The sequence below is a fragment of the Triturus cristatus genome, chromosome 1_2, assembly GCF_964204655.1.
Source record: "Triturus cristatus chromosome 1_2, aTriCri1.1, whole genome shotgun sequence".
In the NCBI taxonomy this organism is placed as follows: Eukaryota; Metazoa; Chordata; class Amphibia; order Caudata; family Salamandridae; genus Triturus; species Triturus cristatus.
In genome coordinates this window covers 229548349-229573189 of record NC_140580.1, presented here as the reverse complement: position 1 = coordinate 229573189, position 24841 = coordinate 229548349, and the positions used below count along the sequence as shown (strand labels likewise).

The 24841-nt window shown below is 45.4% G+C and overlaps 1 protein-coding gene across 1 annotated transcript in view; it reads left to right on the top strand.

The window, feature by feature from the left end:
• Positions 1-24841, top strand: part of HELLS (helicase, lymphoid specific) — a 372397-nt gene that overhangs the window by 27277 nt on the left and 320279 nt on the right. The window contains exon 3 of the mRNA XM_085603527.1: positions 6820-6942. Within this exon, the coding sequence (XP_085459653.1) occupies positions 6820-6942 (123 nt within the window). The remainder of the gene's footprint in view (positions 1-6819; positions 6943-24841) is intronic.

The window sequence follows — 24841 nt, the reverse complement described above, 5'->3', positions numbered from 1 at the left end:
TCCCCTACAATCCTTGTCACAAGACAACGAACTGGCCCCTTCTGCTACACCTGTACCCATGAGTGTATCCCCCGTCTGCCTTATTAATGACCCCCCAACGGAGGCACAGTTAGTAAATTCGTCAAATATTAATGCCTGCTCATCAATTTCTTCCTGGAATATAGCCGGACTTCATTCTAAACTGGCTTCTCCTGACTGGGTGGCGTTTGTAGATCGGGTGGACATTTGGTGCTTCCAAGAAACATGGGCAGTTGACCCAATTTATCGAGTAGGGTACCTAAACTTTTATAAAGCAGCTACGAGGGGTATCAGAGGCAGACCGGTGGGTGGCTTGTCAATATGGGTACGCCAACGTGAAGGTGTAGAAGTAAGGGAAGTCCCCATGGATAGCCCTGATATATTGGCCATACATATTTCCTCTACTAGGGGCCTCAACGTTTATATATTTAACATCTACCTTAGGGGTGTTCCAGGTGGAAAATGCCCTCCCCCCGTCTTTGTATTGGACCAAACTCTACGAATTTTGCCTAGAACTGGCCACAGGATAGTGGCAGGTGACTTTAATGCCTGTTTCGAACCGCTTGGCTTCGATGATGGGCTTCTTTCAGAGGCTGAGGATTCCGTGTGGGGCATTCCCCAATTAGAATTAAACCCCATAGGCAAATGGTCACAAATAGCCCTGTTCCTAAAAGGGCTCTGTTTGGAAATGGGGTTGCGTGCTGTCAATGGAAGAACACCATCGGATAGGGTTGGCAAGTTCACCTTTGATAACGGAAGAAGTAGGAGCAGAATCGACTATATTTTAGTTAATTGTGAGCTATGGGCAGATGTCATTGACATGGTTGTGACGGACAGGCTAGAGAGTGATCACAATCCCCTGATGCTGACCCTTTCCGATAGCAGTTTTTCAGGAGGTGCTACGGATGATGTATGCTCCTTTCAGGTCCAAGTCACCTTGTCAAACGATTTGAGAAGGGTCCGTTGGCCTAAGATTGCCCCTGATCCTACTGCTAGGGCTGCTATTAGGGTACTGGTTAATGATGCACTGTCTAAGTTGTCTAATTGTGACTCAAAGGAAGAGATTATTAACTGCACCCCAGACATACATTGTGAATTATTTACTGCTCTTAAAATCTTTTTCACTAAAAATGTCCCAGCCACTGCTAAACCCATTAGCCAGCGGGAAAACACGTGGTTTGATGCAGGGTGCAGAAAGTCACGTAAAGCCCTAATTCAAGCAATCAAATTAAGGGAGCCGATATTGATCAGGAGCTGTAGAGCCGCATATAAATCCGCCCAAAGGGCAGCTAAGTTAAATTGGGATGAATCTCGCTGGCGTGAGTTATTTGAGGCTTGTGTGGGCAGAAACATGTGCCATTTTTGGCACCTTTTGAAATGGGGCAGTAACCCGCAGGCTATGACCCCGGCCAACCATGTTGTACCCGACCAGTGGGTTAGTTACTTTGAAAATCAGTTTAAGTCCACTAATACCTCACTTAATGCCTCGCTGCATCTCAGTGATGCAGGTGTGTTAGAGTTTACCTGTAGTGAGGTGACTCTAATTCTAAAATCTCTCCCCAACGGTAAGGCCCCAGGTCCTGACTGCATACCTGCTGATTTATTTAAACAGGACTTGGATCTATGGGTCCCCTATCTAAAGAACTTAGCTAATGCCCTGGCCTGTGGTGCGTCGGCACCGGAATCTTGGTTCGGGGCTGAAATTTTGCCAATTTATAAGAAGGGCGATCGTTCAGTCCCCGCCAATTATCGCCCAATTAGCTTAATAGATGCGGCCCAAAAAATTACTGCGCGGTTGTTGTTGGGCCGCATCACTAGTTGGATCACTGATAATAATGTCCTGACGCCCCTTCAGGCCGGGTTTCGGTCACATGTTGGAACCTTAGACCAAGCCCTTAGGTTTACACTTTTATATTGGAAGGAAGTCTATTTAGGGGGGGGTATGCTCTATGCAGCATTTGTCGACCTAAGGTCCGCATTCGACTTGGTGCCTAGACCAAAACTGTGGGAGGCTCTTCGGGAGATGGGCATGCCTGCCGAATATCTGAGGCTTTTAGTTAAATTGCACACTAACACATATGCACAGGTTAGATGGGGTAAGCCTGGGGAAGTGACTACGAGATTCAAAGTGTCTAAAGGGGTCAGGCAAGGGTGTGTCCTGGCCCCTACACTGTTCTCCTTGTTCATCAATGGAGTAATTAGATACTTTTCTGACTGCCCGACTGATGCCCCCTCGTTGGCAGGAATGAAAGTGCCCCTGCTCATGTTCGCGGACGATACGCTCCTCATTTCTAAAACCCGACAGGGGCTTCAATTGGCCCTCTCTAGGTTTGAGTTATTCTGCCGCGAACATGAGCTCGAGGTCAACGTGGGGAAAACCAAATTTATGGTTCTTCGTGGCCCACGCCCCGTTAAAGCTAGGGTTGAAATGGGTGGTGCAAGGCTGGAACAGACCTCTACATTTACATATTTGGGGGTCACCTTTAGTGATAACCTAAGTTGGGGGCCCCAGATAGAATTGCTTAGGTTAAAGCACTCCCAACTTGGTGGTGCCTTATTAAAGGAACATATGCATTCCTGCACTAAACCCATTGCACCTGTGATACAAATTTATGGTTCTAAAATCCTCCCTGCAGTCATGTATGGCGCCGAGCTATGGGGGTTTAGTAATCTTGACTCCTTGAGGGTGGCCCAAAACAACTTCTTGAGATCATTGATAGGGCTACCCCCCTCCACCCCACGTATCCCCTTGTTATTCGATCTGGGCTGCCAACCCATAGAGTATATGATCCGGTATAGGCCCCTGGCGTTTTGGCGACGCCTATGGACTACCCCGGAGCTATCCATTTATGCTAAAGCGCTGCATGAGGTAAAGGATATGAGAGGCTCCCATAGAATTCGTTGGCTTACAGAAATTAAACTTATTCTGACAGAAATGGGCATGGGTGACTTGTGGTCCAACCCTGTGTCTGCTGTGTTTCCCCCTAAAAAAATATATAGGGATGCCTACTGGCTTTGGGCCTCACAAAAACGATTTACTCCTTCTACTGGTGGTTCCCTGACCTCAATTTATTTGTCTATTAAGGATCAATCATCTTTAGAAGTATATTGGGACGTAATAACCAAAAAGCTGGATCGGAAATTATACCACCAATTCAGAATTGGTACCCTTCCTTTAGGTTCCTTTACTTCTAGCTGGTCCTTAAATGGCACTGATAAATGCCCATCCTGTAAAAATTTGGTCGAAACAGAATTTCATTTTTTATTTGTATGCCCGGCATATTACCAACCTAGGCGAGTCTGGCTGCGACCTGTGTGTCGTGAACTAGGTGTCAGATCAGCCCAGGCCGCTAGAAGGATCCTAAAGACTGATAAATCTTCTCTTGTGGTCATCGGTCTAGCCAAATATATTAGTTGGGCGTGGCTTATACGGAAAAGATGAAATTTTACCACTGGTTATACATACTATAGCGTAGCATTACCCCCAACTGTAGAATGAATTTCAAGTCAAAGTCTATGTATGTTTAATACTTTTTTATTGATCTTAACCTGTTATTTATTAAATAGCTTTTAGTCTCAATTGTTATAAATAATACATTAACTTTTTAATTGTATTTGATGAATTTTAAATGTCTTTTAAGATGAAATATTCGAAATAAAGACTGTTTTGACTGACTGACTGACTGACTGACATAAGGAGTTCCGAGTACAAGTTACATAAGATACAAACACTCCTTGAGATTTATTTCACTGCCACCCCAAGAACCTATGCTGGGTGGACGACTGATCAATCGCATTCGTGAGTGACCGAGACAATTACCAGGGGCCACAGTAAGCAAAAGGGAGGTACATGTAAACACCCATTGCAATCAAAACGAGCATTGGCATAGCCAATAGGTCTCGCCTTTGGGACCTTATAAGTGTTTAGCCATGCAACAGTTGATGATGTTGCACCAAGGATATTCTGCTGCATAACTAAATACTTATAAGGTCCCAAAAGCGAGACCTATTGGCTATGCCAATGCTTGTTACATAAGCTATAGGTGATAAGTCTCACTTCACTACACTAAGTATTACCACCAGTAAATGGGTGCTGACATTTTTCATTTTGTTTTTACCCTTACATGTGCTCCATCTGGGACATGTGACCTGTCTGCTATGCTTTTTCAGTCCCTGCCCTGACTCACGCCGGCCGCTGACTTGCCGCGGATTCCCTGAGTGTGATTCATTCGCCTCCTCACAGCTCCCATTGACTGGGTTCTCCGTCCACGTCCAATTTTACTTCACACGGACCTCCCATCTGTCTTGAGGCCGTGTCCTGCTGGCTGAGTCGACCCTCCGGTTGTTCTTCACACTGCCCCAAATATGTGTAAACAGTCCTGATGATGGCCTAGATCGTTACAGGCCGAAACGCAGTCTACCTCAACAGCGTTATTTTTGGCGCCCTTCTGGCATTGGACATTTGCTCTACTGTTCCTTGCAAACCTTCAACATTAATTGTTTGAATGCCCTAAATTTGCCATGATTTAATGTATCATTGTTCTTCCTGTTGCGCCCCTTTTCACCGCTGTACATACCACTTCATGTGTCACTTGCGCCGTCACAATTTTCACGAGCACTTGTGCACAGTATTTTGTTGGTTACATTGCCAGTAAATGTTACGCAGTGCTTCTTGTCCATATGACATGTACATATGACGTAATATGTTCATCATGTGTTGAGCAATCTTAAATATATGAACCTTTATACCCTCCGTCTCCCTGTGTCTTCCCTATGTGGATTTATTCCTCTAATGAGCACTCTATTCCTTGGTTTGCTTTTGTATAAACTTGTCCTCACAATGAATTCCGCATTGAGACGTTGTTTGTTATAATGCTTTCCTCTCCAGAAGATGCATTCATTGATTAGGTTTCACTTGGATTTTGATTTCTGGCTAAAACCTATAATAAGCTTTCTGCAGTGAAACAGAACAAAAACAATAGCTTTGAATTTCGAAACTGCATTTCTCGCCCCATTTTTAGATCTGATTTGACAGTGCAGCTGTCTACAAGACCTATTAAAAAAAAAAAAAAAAAAAAAAATACATGCATCTCAAAGCAGTATCTGCAAAGATGACTTCCTAACATGGTTACTGGTATAACTCCTTCCCCAGGCATATGAATCGCAAAAACATCACAAATCCAGCAAGTACACACTCGCTTGAATCCAAAGTAAAAATGTTGCTATTGTAGACGAAATGAGTCACGGGGTTCTCCTGAATAAATTTTTGATTTCTAAATCCCAACTAATCTGACAACTATTTTGCACAGTATTGCCAGGTTAGTTGCAAAACATCCTTGCCATTGCCCTCGCGTGTTCATTTAGATGATGCCCTTTTTAGTGGAATGGCGTCATGTCAGTTGATGACCAGATCATCATAAGTCCTGTATTTTAGTCACCCTGACTCCTGTTCTACTGGCTTGTCTGCGGGCAGTCATTGCACAGTTTGCTGCAGACGTTTCTTGAGCTGTTATAGAAATGTGTTTTTCTGTAGAATGAGGCTGTATGAAAATCGCCTGCCCACCATTTGAACAACGTGGGCTATAGTGCTTCGCAGCATGTCGTACACTGAAACAAACCGAAAAGTGGAATTCACGGAAAAGCGCAAACTAAGGGCTTCAGAACCATGCACTCATAGCCATCTTCTAGTCCTTAAGTTTTCCTTTGTACCCGAAGTCTGCCTCTAGACAAGATCTCACATTTGCTCTGTAGTTTTGGGCCCCCATTTGCATAGACCTTATGAAACTGCAATTTTAAATGATGTTAATCTCGGACGTGAATGCACACTGGCTTCTCCGACTATTTTGCGGTTTATTTGCAAAATCCTGGATGTCCCTTCCCCATATTGTAGATTTTATCTGGTGGGGATTTATCACTAGTAGTTCTCTATAGTGCACCAGACTGCCTACACCAAAGATCTAGATACTGAAATTCAAAACTAAGCTATATCGAATGAATCTGGCAGATGGGATGCTGGATAGTTCAGGAACAAAGATTTGAGATCATACTTCTGAAGTAGATGGTAACAGAAGTTTCCCTTCTGAATTTGCGGGAGCTTTTTTTTATCCATACTTATTTGTAAAGTTGCAATCTTGAGATTAACTAGGAATTTAATTTAAGGTAAGGTTTGTTCTTCAAGATTAGTCTTGAAGAAAGCATGGCTGTTCACAGATCACAGTAGCAGTGCATCATACTTAAAATTAAATTCAGTAAGTGTGTTCCTGTAATTCAGACCTAACGCCAAGGAATAAAACCATATTTTACTTAACTACTGCTTTAGTGTATTTATTAGTTTTATAAAGTGAGGCATGTCACCTTTTAGTTGCTGCCGGGCCTAGGACATGTGAAATAAGTTTGTGAGGAATACAAACTTGGTGTGATTTGCATCTCACACCAATCATTTTACAGGTAGTCTTTGAGTGTAATGATTTTACAGCCCTCAAAACATGATTGTGGTTTCCACATAGTGGGATATTAGACTCCTAGGGACCAGTCTTCATGTTTTAGGTGCCTTTTCGTCTTGGAATTGATCAAGTTCAAATATGGTGATAGTAAGGATATGCAAGTAACTGTTGGCATGGCACGAATGACATGATGGGACAATGTAAAACGCTTAACAGTACCTCAACAAATTTGTTATGGTTTTGTAGAAAGCAGGCTTGAGGAACGTTTTCTTCTAGTTGGTGAATGTCTAGGGTTGAACAGTGGATTTCTTAATCTGTGGGTTTCTTTATTTATTTATTTTTTTTCCTCTCCCTTTAGGCTCGCAAGTCCTGGGAGAAGGACTCCGGTGAAATACGGTACAAGAGGCTTCAACACTTGCTTGAGAAAAGCAACATCTACTCAAAGTTTCTGTTGACAAAAATGGAACAACAACAATTAGAAGTGAGTTTGTGGTGATACTTTTGCAAGTTATGTTCCTTGTCTCCTCACTTGAATTTCTCTGTGCATTTCCAAAAACTGCCTTCAGTTTATGAAGGAGACATTTTGAGAAAGAGACAAGCAAAACCTATCTATACCTTTGTGATCTAGTCCGTTTTTTTTTTTTACTGACTCCGACTGTTTGGATTTCAAATTACGTACTTGGATAACTGCAGCTTTTATCTCGACTTTATCACTTTAATTATATGATGTTTGTGTGTTTCAGTGTTACCCCCCCCCCCCCCCCCCCCAACTCCTCATTACACTAGTGCCCACCGAAGGGATATTGTTGACTTCTTAAGTGTCTGTATAGGTATTATAAATGTTTGAGCAATCGAGAGTTGTACCACATAGTCTTCATTAAAAAGTTGATATCTGAAACCTTCACTGACTTTAAATTTTGTTTGGCGAGTAGCTTGTACTGTCATCTTTGCTCATGTTTAATGCAGTCTCTTCCAGGCTGTACATTTTGCTGCCTATGGCAGTCACCATAGAGGGCATAATTTGGCATGTTTACATTATGAAATTACTTTGTCAATTGTCTTTTTTTTGTTTTTTTGTTTTGCATTTGTTTAGGCAAAACTTAACAATGGATGTGGTACATTGAAAAGAGCAAAACCTCACCAGGGCATTGACTCATTAATCCCTCCTACTTGATAAGCCTATAGTGTTGTCGCAAATGAACTGTGATCGTGGTTAGTGCTTCATGGCTGCTCAGAACAGTGTGAAGTGCTACTTTAAATGGCATAACTTTGGTGGGGACATTTTAAGGGAGAGACACTGATTGTAAAGTGGCTACATAGAGAATTTTGTCGAGTATACAAAAATAAAATCCCAGAAAAGTTGCATATATCTTAAATGATGCAGTGATTGCCTGTTCAGAACGCAGGTAAAATTGCTGCGTTTAAAGCAGAGTTCAGGAAGTTGGTTACCTTCCATTTGGCTGTGTATTGTCTTATTGAGTTATGAACTCTGTGATGAGGGATGGAAATGGGGTTCATAGTGGTAATTTTGTTGTCCTTGAATAGGTAACATGGAATAAGACCTCAATACATTGGTCAAGTGTCAGAGGAATGGCAGAGTATATCCAGTGGTGGAGAATGATCTCGCCCCAGCCATGTAGATTTCAGTGATGGCTTTACAATTAGTAGCAGTGCGTTACAATATCTGCACATCCAAACAAAATATAATGCAGTGTAGAAAAAAAAGTAGTGGGTTTCGGGGATGGTCTTGAAGTCAGTCTAGTTTGTACTAGGGGCATTTAAACATTAAATTACTGAAAGAAGGGACTGAACCTTTACTTAACAGTGTTTGCTAACAAGCAGGACAACAGACTATTCCACCCGTTTCGGAAAAATGTGGAAGACTGATTTTTCTTCCCGCACATGACACTGTCTGGATTGACTGGGTAGAACCATGACCCAACAGAAAGCGTGTCCTGATGTTGATCAAACTAGCTTTGGTTGATCAGCTCACATGCACACATTGCACAGATTTGTTTACCTGTGTATTGCAGGTACCAGTCCTAATGAAGTGGCACCATTCCAGTAGCGTTCTCTCAGTATAAACTCTGTTAGGGGCTGTGGATTTAAATGAGTGATTTTTAAAAAAAATATACGTGTGACGTGTTCTGGGCAGAGATGCGGCCAAAGCCAGCGGTGAGCAGTTGTGCAAGCCTGGTTACCCCGCCTGGCTTCTATGTCAATGTCGACATACTGGGGCTTTCCAGCCCCAGGACCCCCACTCACGATCTAAGCTCTGGTGTCAGCTGGCCAACAGCACCCTTTCCAATCCTCTGGCCTCCACAGAGCCCCATAACACTGTGCCATACTGTTTGGCAGTGTAAGTGGAGCTGGGTGTCGTGGCCAAGGAAAGGAGCAGGTGGGATTGGCGCTCCCATACTCTTGGTGTTCAGCCACAAATCTTTGGCGCTGCTGGAGCATGCACCATGTTGCGTTCTGAAACCTGGTGCACAACATTCATTTGCAGGACTTGGGCAAAACAGTGACCTACAACAGATGGAGGACTGTGCAACCAGAGCCTGCAATAGAGGTGAGAGTTGCTTAGACAGGCACTTTGTGTGCCGCATGGTGTCTCCACCGTGTAGTACGGTGATCCTTCGCAGGTTGGTGGGAGAAGCTGTCAGCTTGGGCTCATCAGCGAAAGGTGAGTACCTGCATCCATGAAAGCGTCCCAGCCAGGACTGGGTGTGACTTGCGGAGCCGGAGTACTTTCACTCCCGGCTCTTGCTGCAGACTTGTTGACCAGCGGAGGAAACGGTAGATGCTTCGCCCTCTCAGCCCACTGTATACTTTTAATTCAATTTAATCTTCATTCTTCAATTGTTACCATACTTGCTCCTGCCCATTAACTCAGATCTACCTTCAGTCCTTTGCCAGTTGGACTTCAAGTCTTGAAAGTCTGTGCATACCAATATCAAAGGCCTCAAATTCTTGCAGTTGTGGGTGAAGCAGTGATCACTTCCATTTAGGGGAGGAAAAGTAGTCTCTCTGTCCTAACAATTGAAAAGTTTAAACTGTACTGTTCTAATGAAGTAGCAAGGAACGGTGCAAACAGTAAAGAGAGGTGAGAAAAAGTATGCTCACATCAGCGATTTTAGAAGGCTTAACGTAGATTCCCTTGAACGTGATCTCTGCCAGATGTAAATATAAGTGGCCAACCGGACTGTGTCACCTGCATGGTTGAGAGTGCGTGCGTGGCGGAGAAAACACTGAGTCGCTATGACTACCGTAAGAGGACGGCCCTGTAACATGTCCAGGGCGATTGTTCCGGCAGACTGTTGGCATGGCTTGTTCGTGAGGAACACCAAAGCGCTCCCATTGTGGTGCTTTGCAACCATGATGGTGACCGTATTAACTCCCAGATGGTCATTAACGCAGACTTCTGTGATTACTACTGCAAACCGTATGAGGCATCTGCCTCTCCATCCCCGCATACTCTGTTCTGGTTCTTTGATTGACTCTCCCAACGTAACCCTCTGCAGCAGGCTGATCTCAACGAACCCCTACAGCTTGAAGAGTTCTGTGCTGCCGTTTCTCAGATTGTCCAAAACAAGACCCTGGGCACGGATGGCCTGCCGATAGATTATTATTCCACCTTTCCTGCACAGACTGCTCTGCACCTACTGACTATAGTTCATGATGCCAAGGATTGTGACTGACTCCCTTTGGGAGGCCCAGATTGTAGTACTGTCAAAGCTGGGTTGTGGCCCATTGTATGTTAGATCCTATTGCCCCCTCTCGCTGTTAAACCTGGATCGCAAGATTTTTAGTAAAATCTTAGCAAACCGCCTGCTCCCTGCTGTTCACACGCCTGTGCATGTTGACAAATCTGGGTCATACAGGGCCGCAGCATGTTTGTCAGTGTGGAGAGTACTGCGCCTCAAGTACAAAAAAAAGACGCTTACAACCAAGCGCCTGTGTCAATGGACATAGAAAAAGCCTTTGATACTGGTCAGGGCTCCCTGCTGTCCCCACTCATGTTTGTACTAGCCATGGAGCCACTCGCTTGCCGAATGCGGAACAGTGCGAGACTATGGGGTGTTCCGATACTAGGGGGTCACCATGTCATCTCACTTTATGCAGAGGACTCCTTGATCTATGTGCATAACGTGGAGGCTGCTGTACCTGACCTCCTGCGCCAGTTGCTCGACTTTGGGGGATGCGTGGGGCTTACTAGGGAATTAGGCAGTCCTATCTATTCCCTCTGGCACCGCTTGATGCCGCTTCAAACTGAGACCACGAGCATGTGCCTTCAGCGGTGCTACGACTCCTTCAAGTACCTGGGGGTGCAGATCTACCCCACACAGAGGGACCTCCAGGAGGGCAACCTTGATGGAGCAATTGGCTCGATCTGCCATTCTTTACGTTTTGGGCGATCGCTGCCCCTTTAACCACTGGGCTGTGGCGACATCTTTAAGGTGTTGGTGCAGCCGAGACTGCTGTACTTTTTTACAGCCCTGTCGGTTGTGCTCCTGTGGAGCTACTTCCAGATGCTTAACGACTTACTCCTTGAATTGATATGAAGTGCCGACTGTCGTTGCGTAGCTCTGGCAATGATCCAGCAGCCGCTTTTAGAGGGCGGACTCTGGGCCCATTACTTTAAATGTTACTACGCAATGGTGCAATTAGTGTCCAATTACCTGGATGTGCAACTCTACATGTCGGGAGCTACCCCTTATTTGAACGGTACAGTAATTTGAGCATGGCTGTCTGGTCTCTCCAGGCACCCTCGGCTGGAAACTTCTCAGATGACGGTGGCCAGCAGTTGCTGGTGATTTGTTAACATGGGGCGTGGGGTGCCTTCTTCCGTACTTGCTGGTGATTGCTGTCTGGTACCTACTGCCACTCCGTGCAGCAGTCCAGAATACTGTCCGGGACCTCTGGAGGAAGGCGGACATCGAGCAAGTAGGGGAACTCTATTTGGAGGGTGCCAGTATGTCATTCCAAGACCTCTTGGACACCTATGGTCTGCCTGCTGGTCAGTTCCTAAATCATTGCACCATACAATACTCATTGCGAGACTCCTGAGATGGCGGCGATGAGGAGCCTTCCACCTCTGCAGTACGGCATGCACTGTTATCCTCCGGTGGCACACGACATGCCATCACCACTCTATACATGACATTGCATGTGGCCCTGCCGAACCACGCGACTGGTGAATGTGCCCAATGGGATGCAGTGTTGCAACAACCCTTGATGGATGGAGCAGTTTGTTTGAGCTCTACAGTTGGTTGAGGTTGTGTCCTGAAACCCTAGGTTTATAGTTTAATTATGTACACCAAGCCTACCTTGCCCCTCATCGCATTAAAAGTATGTTCCCAACTCTTGCCCAGTCTGACTTACTGTGGACTGAAGGAAGAGGGATTTTACCATATGGTGTGGGATTGTCTGGTATTGCAACCAACATGGCACATGGTAGTAGCGACGGTGGCACACCTGGCCGCACACCCCGTCCCTCCCATGCCTCCCTCATGCCTTTTAAGACTGCACCCCAGTAGAAAAGGCAAGCACTTACATAGATGTATTGACCTTGCATTTGTTCTGTTTAAAGAACATGTAGCCATGGACGGAAGTCCCCCACTCTGCCAGATTTTCATAAAAGGATCCGTAACCTCCTGACATGGGCTTGTCCGAAAGCTCACGCACTTTGGGGACACACAGCACTGGGGATCTCCTGCACCAGCAGTGAGTGTTGGGAGACTTATCTTCTCAATGTGGAAGTCCAGAAAGATACAGGCCCGACCTGAACAAGCATCCCATCGATTCAGTGGACGGGTGATCACTGCGTCCTACATGAAACTGTCCAGAGCTTGCGACTATCCTCTCATATATGCACTGCGCTATTGCTCCCCCACACTAGCTTAAGATGGGCTCCTCTACCCCCCTCCCCCCCTGCTCACCGGAAGACCTATCTAAACGCATTACTAGTGTCTCGTGACTTCTTAGGTGCCTGTCTAGTATGCCCTCCCATCCCACCCCTCTTTCTTTAGGGCTGAACCTCTTACCTCACCCACACGGTCTCATGTGCTTATTTTCTTTCTCACATTCTTATTTTGATATTGTTTTGATTGCAATGCTGGTGTTTGTCATTGACACATTGATAGCAGACCTAGAGGTATCGCTGATGCTATAGCTCAATATATATCCTGTGCATGTGCTGCATGTTGCGGTGGATCTCTGACTTCTACGCAGTTTATAGCAACTTTCTCTTCATTTGAATAAAATCTGATACACATTAAAAATAAAAAACAGATACCTGAATTCTTTCCTACATTACCCTCCGCAATATCAGGAAATGGGAAAACCACAAAAGTAGGCAACGCAATAATAGTCACAGAGCTAAATGACATCGCAGCAATCAGCAAAGCAGATCAAGTGTCAAAAGTCTTGGAATGCAGAAATTAACAGCACCCCCCTCTCCACCATCGGCAGATATCTCCAGAAGTAGTTTCTATTCATGTCCCGCCAACAGATTATACACTACCAGACATGGATCTGAGCCCGCTCCCATATGCGTCGGGGAACAAACCACTGAAAGACACTAGAACTATTCAATAGTACACGAGCAATGCAACTGATTTAAAGCAAATCCATCTCGCACTACCAACTTTCCTCTAACATCATTTCATCCCGCAAAAGAACTTGTAATCTCAGTCACTAGAGTATATACAAAATCTATTTTAATACTGCTAGAAAAGGTTATCTCCAAATCTGAACAAACATTAGAATTTCAAACTGCTAAATTAATTTCCAACTAATCAAAACGATCTGTGAACTGCCACAAGGGCAAATAGTATAGCTGGAGACCAAACAAACTAGCGCATAATCATCTCTAAAGTACCAGCTATATGGAACTTTCATAAAGTCTTGTTCAACTCAAACCAGCAATATAATTCCAAATGAGAGGAAAGCGAGTGAGGAAGGAACAGTTAACTTCCTACGCAGATTATTTACAGAATCCTCTCTAGATCAGGAGTCATGTATTGACTCAGTCGCTCCTCCCTGCTACCCTATCTTCAATTATTCTAATGGTGTCGGTATCTCAACAAATCTTCCTCCGACTATTTTAACACAAGAAGTAGATCCGAGGAAAGCTTTTAGTAACAAGGTAAAAAGACGAATGCGTAGAAAAAGACTAGGGTAAATGACAATTACCAAGAGGAGGTCCTGGAGAAGAACGTATGCACAGACAGACGACCACTCTATTACTGGGGATAATGGGGCAAGTAGCAGAATATCCCAAAAGGCAACGTCTCCGGATGCGCAAGTTTCCTAGATGCCCCCCCCTTCCACCCCAATCCGGGAAAAAAAATACAAACCCGTTGGGCCTGAATTTAGCCCTATGCTTTTTTCCGAAAAACAGGCCATTCCTTCTAATTTAAATAGCCATGAGCGTGTTGGTGGTTGTGTGGATACTCACAGCACATATTCGCCAAGGAGGTAGACTGATCCGAAACCAAAGCCTAACCAAAGTGGATAATACAAAAATTGAGGTCTCGTTCTTGGCTTTCGAGGAGTTTAAATGGAAAAAAAAAGTGATTCCAAACTTCCTTTTTAGTGATAACTTTGAGATTGTCTCCTAGAATTTGGTTGGACTGGAAATATGTAAACTGAATAGCCTGATGCGATTTTGCCGAGCAACCATTTGCTTCTAAGAGACTTGGTCTGTAGCTAAATTTGACTGGGACAGTCAAATTATTGATGTTCCAGCCAGAAGGGTCAGGAAAGGCCATGCCAAGGGTGGCCTCTCGGTCCTCCTTAGAGTTGAGGTACCATGGGACTTCGAAAAAATTACTTTTCCCTGCAACAATGTGCAATGCCTCAAAATTAAAGTTCCCAAAGTGTGTGCTTATTCTGCAGATACATAATTTTTTTTAACATCTGTTTCACCCGGCCCGAAATTCAACTCTGCTTGAATGAGATTTGAATTACTAGAATCCATTATTGCTTCTGGAGGAAATTCCCAAATTAAATAATGGGTGATCTTAACGCAAAAATTTCAAATGTTTTAATAAAAGCCCATAAAAACGAGGATTTGGGAGACACCTGGTCCATTTCCGACCCAGTATTTCTGCCTACGGCAAAGGCAGACACACCTTTTCCCTTTCTGAAGCCGTACTGCGCCTCAAAGGGCCTTCTTTTCCCCTACCCTTTCTTCTAGCCTATTTAATAAAAGCCATCCCATCAATTTAGCTGTACAATCAAAGATATGGGTCTAATGTTTGGGATGGGTTCTATCCCCCTTTTTAGATATTGGTATAATTGAGTGGTTCCATGATATAAGGGGCCCCTTTTAATTATACTTATAAACCTTTGTCAATAGAGGACATCATAGAAGCTTACTTATTAAAACCGAAGTTGACAGGGACCCCATCGGGCCCGGAGCCTTCAAAGAGCACAACTGTACCAAGGCTCGTTCTATATCTACCACCACGAAATTCAAGTGAGGGATATCCTCCATGTGGCTAGCTGTGCAATTTATGAGCCTTCTGTATTTTGAAAGATATCTTGAAATTAGGTGACCCATCCCTCCTCCTCAATGTGGACATCTAACAATGGCTTCCCCCACATCTTTTAGAAACGGGGCATTTACCACCTTCCAGAATCCCCTACTATCATTGCTCTGAGGCTAGTCGTAGGTCTTCCCCATGCTTCCTCTTAGATGTTTTAACCTATTATCTCTTGCTTCTTATAGCGAATACATAGGGCCCGTACAACCGGAATGTGTCTGGGGATCCTACGCAGGGCATCACGCAACCTGGCTAGGAACTTTGAGAAATTACTATCGACCCAGCGTGCTTGTGATAGCGCTTTTTTTGGTGGTGGACTGGGTAAGTGCTAGTTAATTCCTTTCAGAACTTCCTCAAATGCCCCATCACCAACTCCGGGCTGGCGCTGTTACCTAAACAGATCATAACCTTACGAAGTTTACATGCAAGAACAGAGGTGACTATCAGCCTTATCCACTTTGTCCGACTTTTATGTATAGCTGTTTTTTTCTAGTTAACACGGGCTTTGGGACTCCCTTCCCCACCGATTTGCTATATCCCACCCATCTGAAATCGCAAACAAGTGGGGCATGATCACTAAAATCTAAACATTGTCTACATGTATTTGTTATCTCTTTGTTTCAGAGACTATGTAATCAATTGTCGACCCTTCCCCTGTGCTTTCAAAGGCCTTTTCTTTTGCTCCAGTCCGTCTATCCTGTTGCCAATCCCCAAATTCAATGTGACCGGGAAGCCTATTTAATACATTTCCGTAGGGTGAGCTACTAAAATGGATAATTGGATCTTCACTGTCTTAGGCTTGGGGTGTTGGTGGATTAAATCATTGATTACCCGTTCTATTTCTTCACCCACATGTACCATATTCCCAAAATTTTGAGGAGGTGGTGTGCATTGACAGCAGTTTTGAAGGTTGCATGGGTATCCAGGCTTTTGTTGTTCCTCCATCTCTTCTTGAGTCGTCTGCAGGTGCATCTGGACTCGTGGAGGGCGGGAGTGAACCACCTGGTTTTCTTGTGTTGCTTGCCTTGTGCCGGTGGGAGTGGGGAAGGCAAAGTGCATGCAGTCGAATGAAACCTTTAAGGATAAAGCAGGAACGTAAACGTCTAATAATTATTCCGAGATTGCACTGACACATTTTCAATGTTCTATCTCCCATTTGCAGTTATGGTCACCAGCACAACTAAAAATGTTTCTGAAAAATATGATTGTCAGACTATTTTACACACAGGATATTACACACTGCTCTCAGTTAAACTCTATTCAGGCAACCTATATTTGAAGCAGAATCAAGAATGCCTGAAGTTGGGAGTCCAGTATGGACTGGTGCATGTTCCGGGAAAAGAGTATATGTTGCTCAAGGTTGCCCAAAAAAGTGGTCCCGAATATGGACGCCTTGAAACTCTTATTGTGGGAATATGTGTACCGCCCCCCCGCAAGCTGTTACCTTGGATGACATGCTCCCTTTATGATTTGTCTTTATTGTATACAATGTGAATGACACTGCCTTATTTTGTCATGCCTATACTGATACTGCTTTATTACTCTGTATGCTGATAACTGTTAATAAAAAGATTTAAAAAAAAAAAAAATGCCTGAAGTTTACATCAGAACATAGTTCTAGGCGATTTATTATCCTGTTGAGATTGGGCATTTTACCTTTAATTTTCAAAAGCATTCATAAGACAGAGGACTGTAACATGTGAACTCTTTAAGGGTAGGATTCAAGATATTAAGCATGTTCTTTCGTCTGCCCATGCAAGACTGAGACGGAAGCTAGGAGTCGTTTAAAAAAAAAACTAATGTATTTAAAGCGACCCTTGACCCTGTCTTCAGGTCTCTCCCCCATGCCACACAGCTCCACCAGTGTGACTGTGTGCGCCTCTGCTGCATGACACCGCCGCAGGTACGACGCCCCTCTGTCTCGGTAGTCCAGTACTGCTGTATTCATTGTATTGTGTATTTTTGTCTCCCATTGACCTAACTTTGCCTCTTTTTCTTTTGTTATCTCTGTGCCCCCCCCCTTGTTTTTGCCTTCTGTGACCCCTCGTGCCTGTTTTCCCGCCGCTGCATCCCCTGCGGCCCTGCACGCCCATTCGTCGCCCCACTTCCGCATCCCAGCTGCTTCTCCCTCCCATCTCCCCTTATATGGCAGCCGCGCGGCGGGTCCACTGCTGGCACGCCTGAGGCAAGTCTGTCTGCGCCTGTCCACGCTTGGACCGCACCCAGCAACAGACACCCTGGTCCCCGCGACCACCACGACCAACACCACTACGACGCCAGCACCCTCCACGCTCTCAACACTGGACGATCCCACACCTGCTTCCAGGCCACTCCGAAGCGCACCCAGGGACCCTTCTCCTACCGGAGCTGCAGCTTCACCAGCCTCCGAGCCACCAACCCGCCCACCGAGACAGGACGCAACCATCTCAGATGCTTACTACTCAACACCTGCACCGCATGCAAACACGCCGTTGAACTCTGGGACCTGCTAGACTCATCCTCCCCGGACATCGCCTTCCTGACAGACCTGGATGAACACCTCCTCGGGGCCGGACATCGCCATAGCCATTCTAGACTGCTACAAGATCACCCGCAGGGGCTGCGCCAACTGAGTAGAAGGAGGAATCTCCATTGTCCACAGGAACACCCTCAGGGTCTCGACCAGCACAGACGACACCCTCAGCAGCGCTGAACACCTGCACTTCCAGAGCCACACTGACCTCACCACCACCCTCAGAGGGATGCTCATCTACAGACCCCCCGGACCCTGGCTACAGTTCAGCGACTCCATTGCCGACTTCCATCAGCACGCACGCACTCTCCTCCACAGAGTACATTCTCCTCGGAGACCTGCACTTCCTCCTCGAACGACAGCAACCCCCCCCCCCATCTTCTCCGCAAGCTCCCATGATGTCACCTTCAGCCACACCACCAAACTCCACTGGATTGACCATCGCTGCATCCGCTTCACCTTCTGGAAACCCACCACGCACCACCACACATCAGATCCCCCATCGCAGCAAGAGCAAAGTCACCGAAGACCCGCTTAACACCACCCTCGCCCTCCCGCCGACCCCGCCGCCCGCACTCTCAGGCGATGGATCGACGACTGCGCCAACACTCTCGCCCGATCAAGAAACCCTCCAACAGACGCACTGACAGGAAAGCCAGCTGGTTCACCACGGACTCCCAGGCCTCCAAGCAAAACTGCCAAACTCGAGGAGGAATGGCACCGCGAACAGACACCGGACAGCTATGCATCCCACAAGAATGCCATTCACAGACCCAATCACCTCATCTGATCCACCAGAAGAGCCTCCTTCAACGACCGCCTCGACAATGCACACAACAGCAAAGAGCTCTTCAACATCGTGAAAGAACTCTCCAACCCCAGCTCCAACCCCCAACGACCTCCCACCATCGCAAAACCTGTGCAACTTCCTAGCCACCTTCTTCCACCGCAGAACCGCAGACAACCATGACCGCTTAAACAACGGGACTGCCGTGACAGCCACTGACACCTCAGACCCTCCGGCCAACACCCCCCCCGCTCGCCTGGACCAACGAACGACACCATCAAAATCATGAGCACCGTTCACTCCGGCTCCCTGTCAGACCCTTGCCCGCACCTCATCTTCAACAAAGCCAGCACCACCATCGCACCCCATCTCCGCAAGGTCATCAACACCTCATTCGAGACCGCAACCTTCCCAGAGAGCTGGAAGCACGCCAAGATCGTCGCCCTACTCAAACCCAAGGCGAATCCAAGAGACCTCAAGAACTTCCCTGTTCCAGGTGAAGGTAATCGAAAAGATCGTCAACAGACAACTGACCCGCCACCTCAAGGAGAACATTTTGGACCCATCCCAGTCCTGGTTCCGCAGCAACCACAGTACTGAAACCGCCCTAATCGCCACCACCGACTACATCAGAGCCCTGCTGGACAGCGGTGAAACGGCGGCCCTCATCCTCCTGGACCTCTCAGCCGCCTTCGGCACAGTTTGCCACTGCATCCTACGCACCCACCTCCACAATGCAGGGATCCGAAACAAGGCTCTGGAATGAACCACCTCCTTCCTCTCCGACAGAACCCAGGGTGTCCGCCTCCCGCTTTTCCGATCCAAAGCCTCCGAGATCATCTGCGGCGTACCCCAAGGATCCTCCCTCAGCCCGACACTGTTCAACGCCTACTTGGCACCTCTCGCCCACGTAGCCAGACTGCACAACCTCAAAATCTACGCCGACGACACCCAGCTGATCCTCTTCCCTCACCCTCTTCCCTCACCAAGGACCCAGTCACCACCAAAACCAACCTCCACGAAGGAATGAAGGCCGTCGCCGAATGTATGAACAGCTGTCTGAAGCTGAACTCTGACAAGACGGAGGTCCTCATCCTCTGCTCCACCCACTCTGCCTGGGACGACTCCTGGTGGCCGACTTCTCTTGGAGCAGCACCGACACCCACTGACCACGCACGCAACCTGGGGTTCATCCTCGACTCCATACTCTCCATGACGAAGCAAGTCCACGCCGTCTCATCCTCCTGTTTCAACACCCTCCGCATACTCCATGATCTACAGATGGATCCCCATCGAAACAAGAACGGTTACCCAAGCACTCGTCGGCAGCAGACTGGACTGGACTACAGAAGCACCCTCTACGCAGGAACCTCAGCTTAACTCCTGAAACGACTACAACACATACAGAACGCCTCTGCACGCTTGATCTCGACATCCCTCGCCACAGCCACATCACACCCCACCTAAGAAACCTGCACTGGCTCCCCGTCAACAAGAGGATCACCTTCAAGCTCCTCACCCACGCACACAAGGCACAACACCGGACCAGCATACCTCAACAGATGACTCACCTTCTACACCCCGAACTGCCAACTCTGCTCCGCTGACCTCGCACTCATCCCCCGCATCCGAAGAGCCACCATCAGCAGCAGATCGTTCTCCCACCTTGCCGCGAAGACTTGGAACACCCTACCCATCCACCTGCGGCAGACCCAGGACCTGCTTACCTTCAGAAGGCTACTCAAGACCTGGCTGTTCGCTCCGTAGCAACACCCTATCCCCCACCGCGTCTTGAGACCCTCACGGGTGAGTAGTGCGCTTTATAAATGCTTTGATTGAAAGTCCAAGATCGAATTGCCTTAGTGAAGACCCCTTCTAATGAATTTGTGTGCTACAATACGTTTTTTAAATCATTTTTACTTGTGTTTTAACAATGCTTGTAATGAGACTTTAATGTCTTTTGTGTTTGTTTAATCCGTTATTTATAACTGTATATATTCTCTGAGATCTAAATTAATACAATTTTAAATTGGATTAAAAATAAACATTTCACTCCTAAATTGCAACAATGTTGGACCAAAGACCCGCAAGCGGCCCCTACATCATTTTGCAGTAAATATTTTATTTTTGCATTGTTGTAAAGAATTTATTTTGGTTTGCAGCTACAATAAAAATAAAAATAAACTTTAAATGTTTCTGCTCTGTCCCATCTAACATTTGAGTAGTTGGTAGGACAAGTAAATTCCTGTAAAATGTTGCCACATAATTGCTGTCCTAGAGTGAGTGAATTACTTGATTGGATACATAAAAGCAGCACTTTAATAGCCTTAGTTCTAACCTTTAGTGGCTATGGTTTTGTGAAATAAAATGCCTTTTTCAGTCTTTTTAGGTTGTCATTAAAGTATTTGAGACATGTTTCTTAATGTATTTGTCTGTTCTATTGTGCATCATGATCTGGAAATTTTATTGGTAGAGTTCGCCCGGCTTGCCCTAGAAACTGATCTTTAAGACCATAATTAAGTTTAGATAAGGTTTGCAATAATAGAAATATTCATGGATCACCTATTTCATGGAGCATGGGTAGGATGATAAACCTTGGAAAGTACTTTGACAACCAGGAAAAAAGAAAAGGAAGTTGCTCTGTAGCCAGCCTAGGGCCTGGTCTAATTCTAATGTGGAACTTGGAGAACAGCTTCACATCTGGGGCCTGCTTGAGCTGATATTGGCAATCATCAATATTACTGTTTGGAATCAGGCAGGTAGTAATTTAGAACCGTTTTTGACTTGTCTGCACAAATACTCTCTCCTGGTGCCAGCTTGACTGATAGCCCAGTCAGTCTCAAATCTAACCAACTGTAAGTTTCATTATTACTGGTGCCTGGACTGGATTCTGATATAGGGCAATCTAGATTTACATAATAGTAGCTATTTTTGTTGGTGGGCGTCGATGTACCACTATTTTGTGTGCTCTTGTGACGTCGCTGTGCCCCCCCTCCTCCCGAAGCTCCCACCTTTTGGTCTTCATCTTCAGAAAAGAGGTTTTATCTGCCATTGGGTCTGGATCAATACAGAAGGAGCTCCAAGTTTTGGAGGGAAGAATATATGAAAAAAATTGAAGATCAAGAATGGACAGGACATTGGAACATGGTACGGGAGGGCGCAGAGAGGGGGAATGAACAACCCTATCGACGACCAGAGAACAATGCGTGTGCAGGGGGCTCCCTGTGTGTGGTGATTGTAAAAACACAGTTCAAGTTCTGCCAGACCTGCCATCAGAAGTTCGCCCAGAAGGATCAACATCCAGTCTGTAACCTCTGCTTACCGGTAGACCAACAGTGAGCATTGCAACGCGTGTTTGGCATTCACTCTGAAGACCCATATGGTGGGAGAGCAGCAGAGAAGAGCTAACTACAACATGCAGGGCTAGAGTGCAGCACAATCGCTACGAGACCTGGGCCTCTCCAGCGAGGAGGACAATGTCGCAGAAGATCCAGAAGGAGAGACTGAGACAGACATCCAAGTGGTGGAGGTCGAAAAGTAGTCTTCTAGAGAGGTAAGAACAGTCTTCAAAGAAACTAGACCAGTCTCAAAACAATCAAGGGGCCTTGAAGGGAGCCTCGGCGTCCAAGCGTTCGGTGACCGCAGCAGTGTCTCGAGATAAACCTACAGTAGGAATCTTTGGTAAGTACTCTGTAGTGGGAAACCCCTTGAAAGATCCAAGACGTCGAAAGACGGTCAAGGAAAGGACTCATCGATGTCCAAGCAAGAGGTCCACATAGTACTTTTTAAGGCATTCTCTTATTTGGCTTTATCACACCATTTTCTCAGTTGTAGGAGCAAGACACATTTGTTCACACTCCATTGTACACAAATGTGTAGTGGTAATTAATGAAGGGTGAGCAAATGTTGATAGATGCAAAAGCCTGAGACTTTATTAAATTATTATTCAATAATCCTAAAAGTACATGGCATGAGAAACGCCAATCTTAGCATAAATTCATGATTAAAACACAAATATATAAAAAGATTAACACTGTAACAAGGAACATCTAAACCGCCCAGTTCAAGCAATTCATAAAATTTTCCTCTTGGTTTAGTACACTATTTACAAATTTAAGGCTGCATTCAGATAGGGACCTTTGTCAAGAAGAACCCAGCAGCAGTTATATTGGCAGGTTTGGCAAGCATCTGCAATTAGTAAAGGGCTTGTCTATACTGGTAGCAGCTCGTGGGCCTTAAAATGGGTAACAAATATCTGCGCCTGGGGAAATCATAAGCCTTGCAAAATAAGATTAGATGTTCCATGGTCTGTGGTGTCCCACAGGGGCAGATCAATATGGCTTTGGGATCATATTGTCCAGGTGGGAAACATAAACTGTGCTAAATTGTACCCAGTTGAAACTTAGTGAGCAAACATTTTGCCCATGGGTTTCTGACCAGGGAGAAAAGGCTCAAGGCAATCATTAGTTTGGATTATCATACATGCTCTTGAAATTGGCTTGTCCAGGGCAACATTCTCCTTCTCATCAACAGCCCATTTTAAGGATAACTTTTTAACCTTTTTTCCATCATTTTTATTAGGTTCGTATCCTGGTACAAGTCTGGGCAACCCAACAATACAGAAAGTGTTTCATCACAAGTCAGCCATGGGATTTCATAACCATATTCACAGAATAGGCAATCTTGGGTCAGTACCCTGTTAAAGGCGGTAAGTTCCCTGCTCCAAATCGCTATCCATAGGAGTGGGGCTAGTTATATGTTTGTCAGTGTACCCCAGGCTGGGCTCTTCATGTACAAAAAAACTAGAGCTTGCAGGACCTACTCAAAGTAGTTTTCAGCGGAAACTGTTCTTTTCCCGCCTTATACTCTAGCAATTTCAGTACCCTCAAACTGCAGCACCATAGGTTAAAACCAGTAAACATTTAATTCTATGAATTTGCAGCAAGGGAGACAGGTTTACTGGCAATCTTTGAGGAAAACCTAAAAATAGCACCGTATGCTTGATTTTAAAACGTTGACTTCTATCGGCCAAGAAGGGGGTCCAGCTGTTCTATTGATTGCCTAAATTAGAAAATGTAGTCACCCTTGAAATGACCTTCCCTTTAATGGTTATTTGGATCTAAATCAATCTCATCCATAATCTTAAACGGATCCACTGAACACCTGAAATCGTTCGAGGTACAAGAGCGCAATATCGCATCATCTGCGTATAGCAAGGTTGGGACAAAGATTTTATTTTGGCATGACCTTCCCGTTTGTTGCCAGAAAATCGTTCAATCCATTCATATGTAATAAAAAATAAGACTCTAGGACACAACCTTGCCTAACTCCTCGAGGGAGGCTACAAATCTGTAGTTTCTACCTCCTGGCCGCATCTAACCGAAGCAGCGATATCAATGTAAAGAGCCCATAAAAAAATCAGTTGATGCCTGAGGCATTCTCAGATCAATGTTCCACAGCTTTGACCTGTTGACCCGGTCACAGGCACTGCACGGGTCCATGAACGCTAGAGAAATGGGACTTTTTTGCCACAGCATATTTCCCGATCAGGTTGAGATTCAAGCACTGCTCCAGTGTTCCCTGCCCTCCCTAAACCCATACTGGACTGGACTGAGAATGTTTAGTTGGGCCCAATCATCCATTCCTTTCAGGATTATTCTGCCCGTCACTTTAATCATTGAATTTAATAGGGCTGTGGGCCTATAGCAGCATGGATCTTGCCTGTTCAACTGCTTAAAAACTGGCATGATAGCAACATTACAGGACCTGGTGATACCCTCTGAGGCAGTTGCATTTAAAACATTCACTATTGGAGGACCAAAAAGAGATATTGGCCTTGCATAGGTCCAGAGGGATCCCATCAGGCCCTGGAGACTTGTTGGAAGGGCTTGTCTGAACAACCAATTTTACTTTCTCCAACTCCTTGCGTAAGTTTTGGTACTACCTTATTACAATCCAGATATTCCATTGCTCCCATTGAGTAAATTGTTTTTGAAGTGTCACCCATTGTTCAGGAGTTATGTTTGTACCTAGGTTATCAGACAAAGGGAGACAGTTGTCTCCATGCTTAACTATCTCCCAAAACCCCATTGCATCACATGTGACACAGGTGTGCATTAAGCGGTCCTAAGCTTCCGCTTTCATGATTTGCTGCCTATCCCTAATGGCTACCCTGTAAGTTGCTCTAGCAAGGGCAATATATTTTCTATCTTCTTGGCCAGTAACATGGGTTTAAAATTTTTATGTAATGAAATTATTTTTTTTGTAATTGACCATGTTGGGTTCTGTATTATGGTAGCCACATATGATTTTTCAAACCAAAGTGTAACCTGATTATCTTTCTTTTGATGGCTTAATAGATTTACCACTTTCTTATGACAAACTATTTGCTGGGTTATTGAAAGCAGCACTCGGGGTGGAAAATACTTCTATTTGATTTGCTTAAAAGCGTGGGACACACCGCCATGATCTGTTCAATAGAAAGCAATTAATCTGGGTAAAAATGTAAGTAAAAATATTTATCTAAATAGTG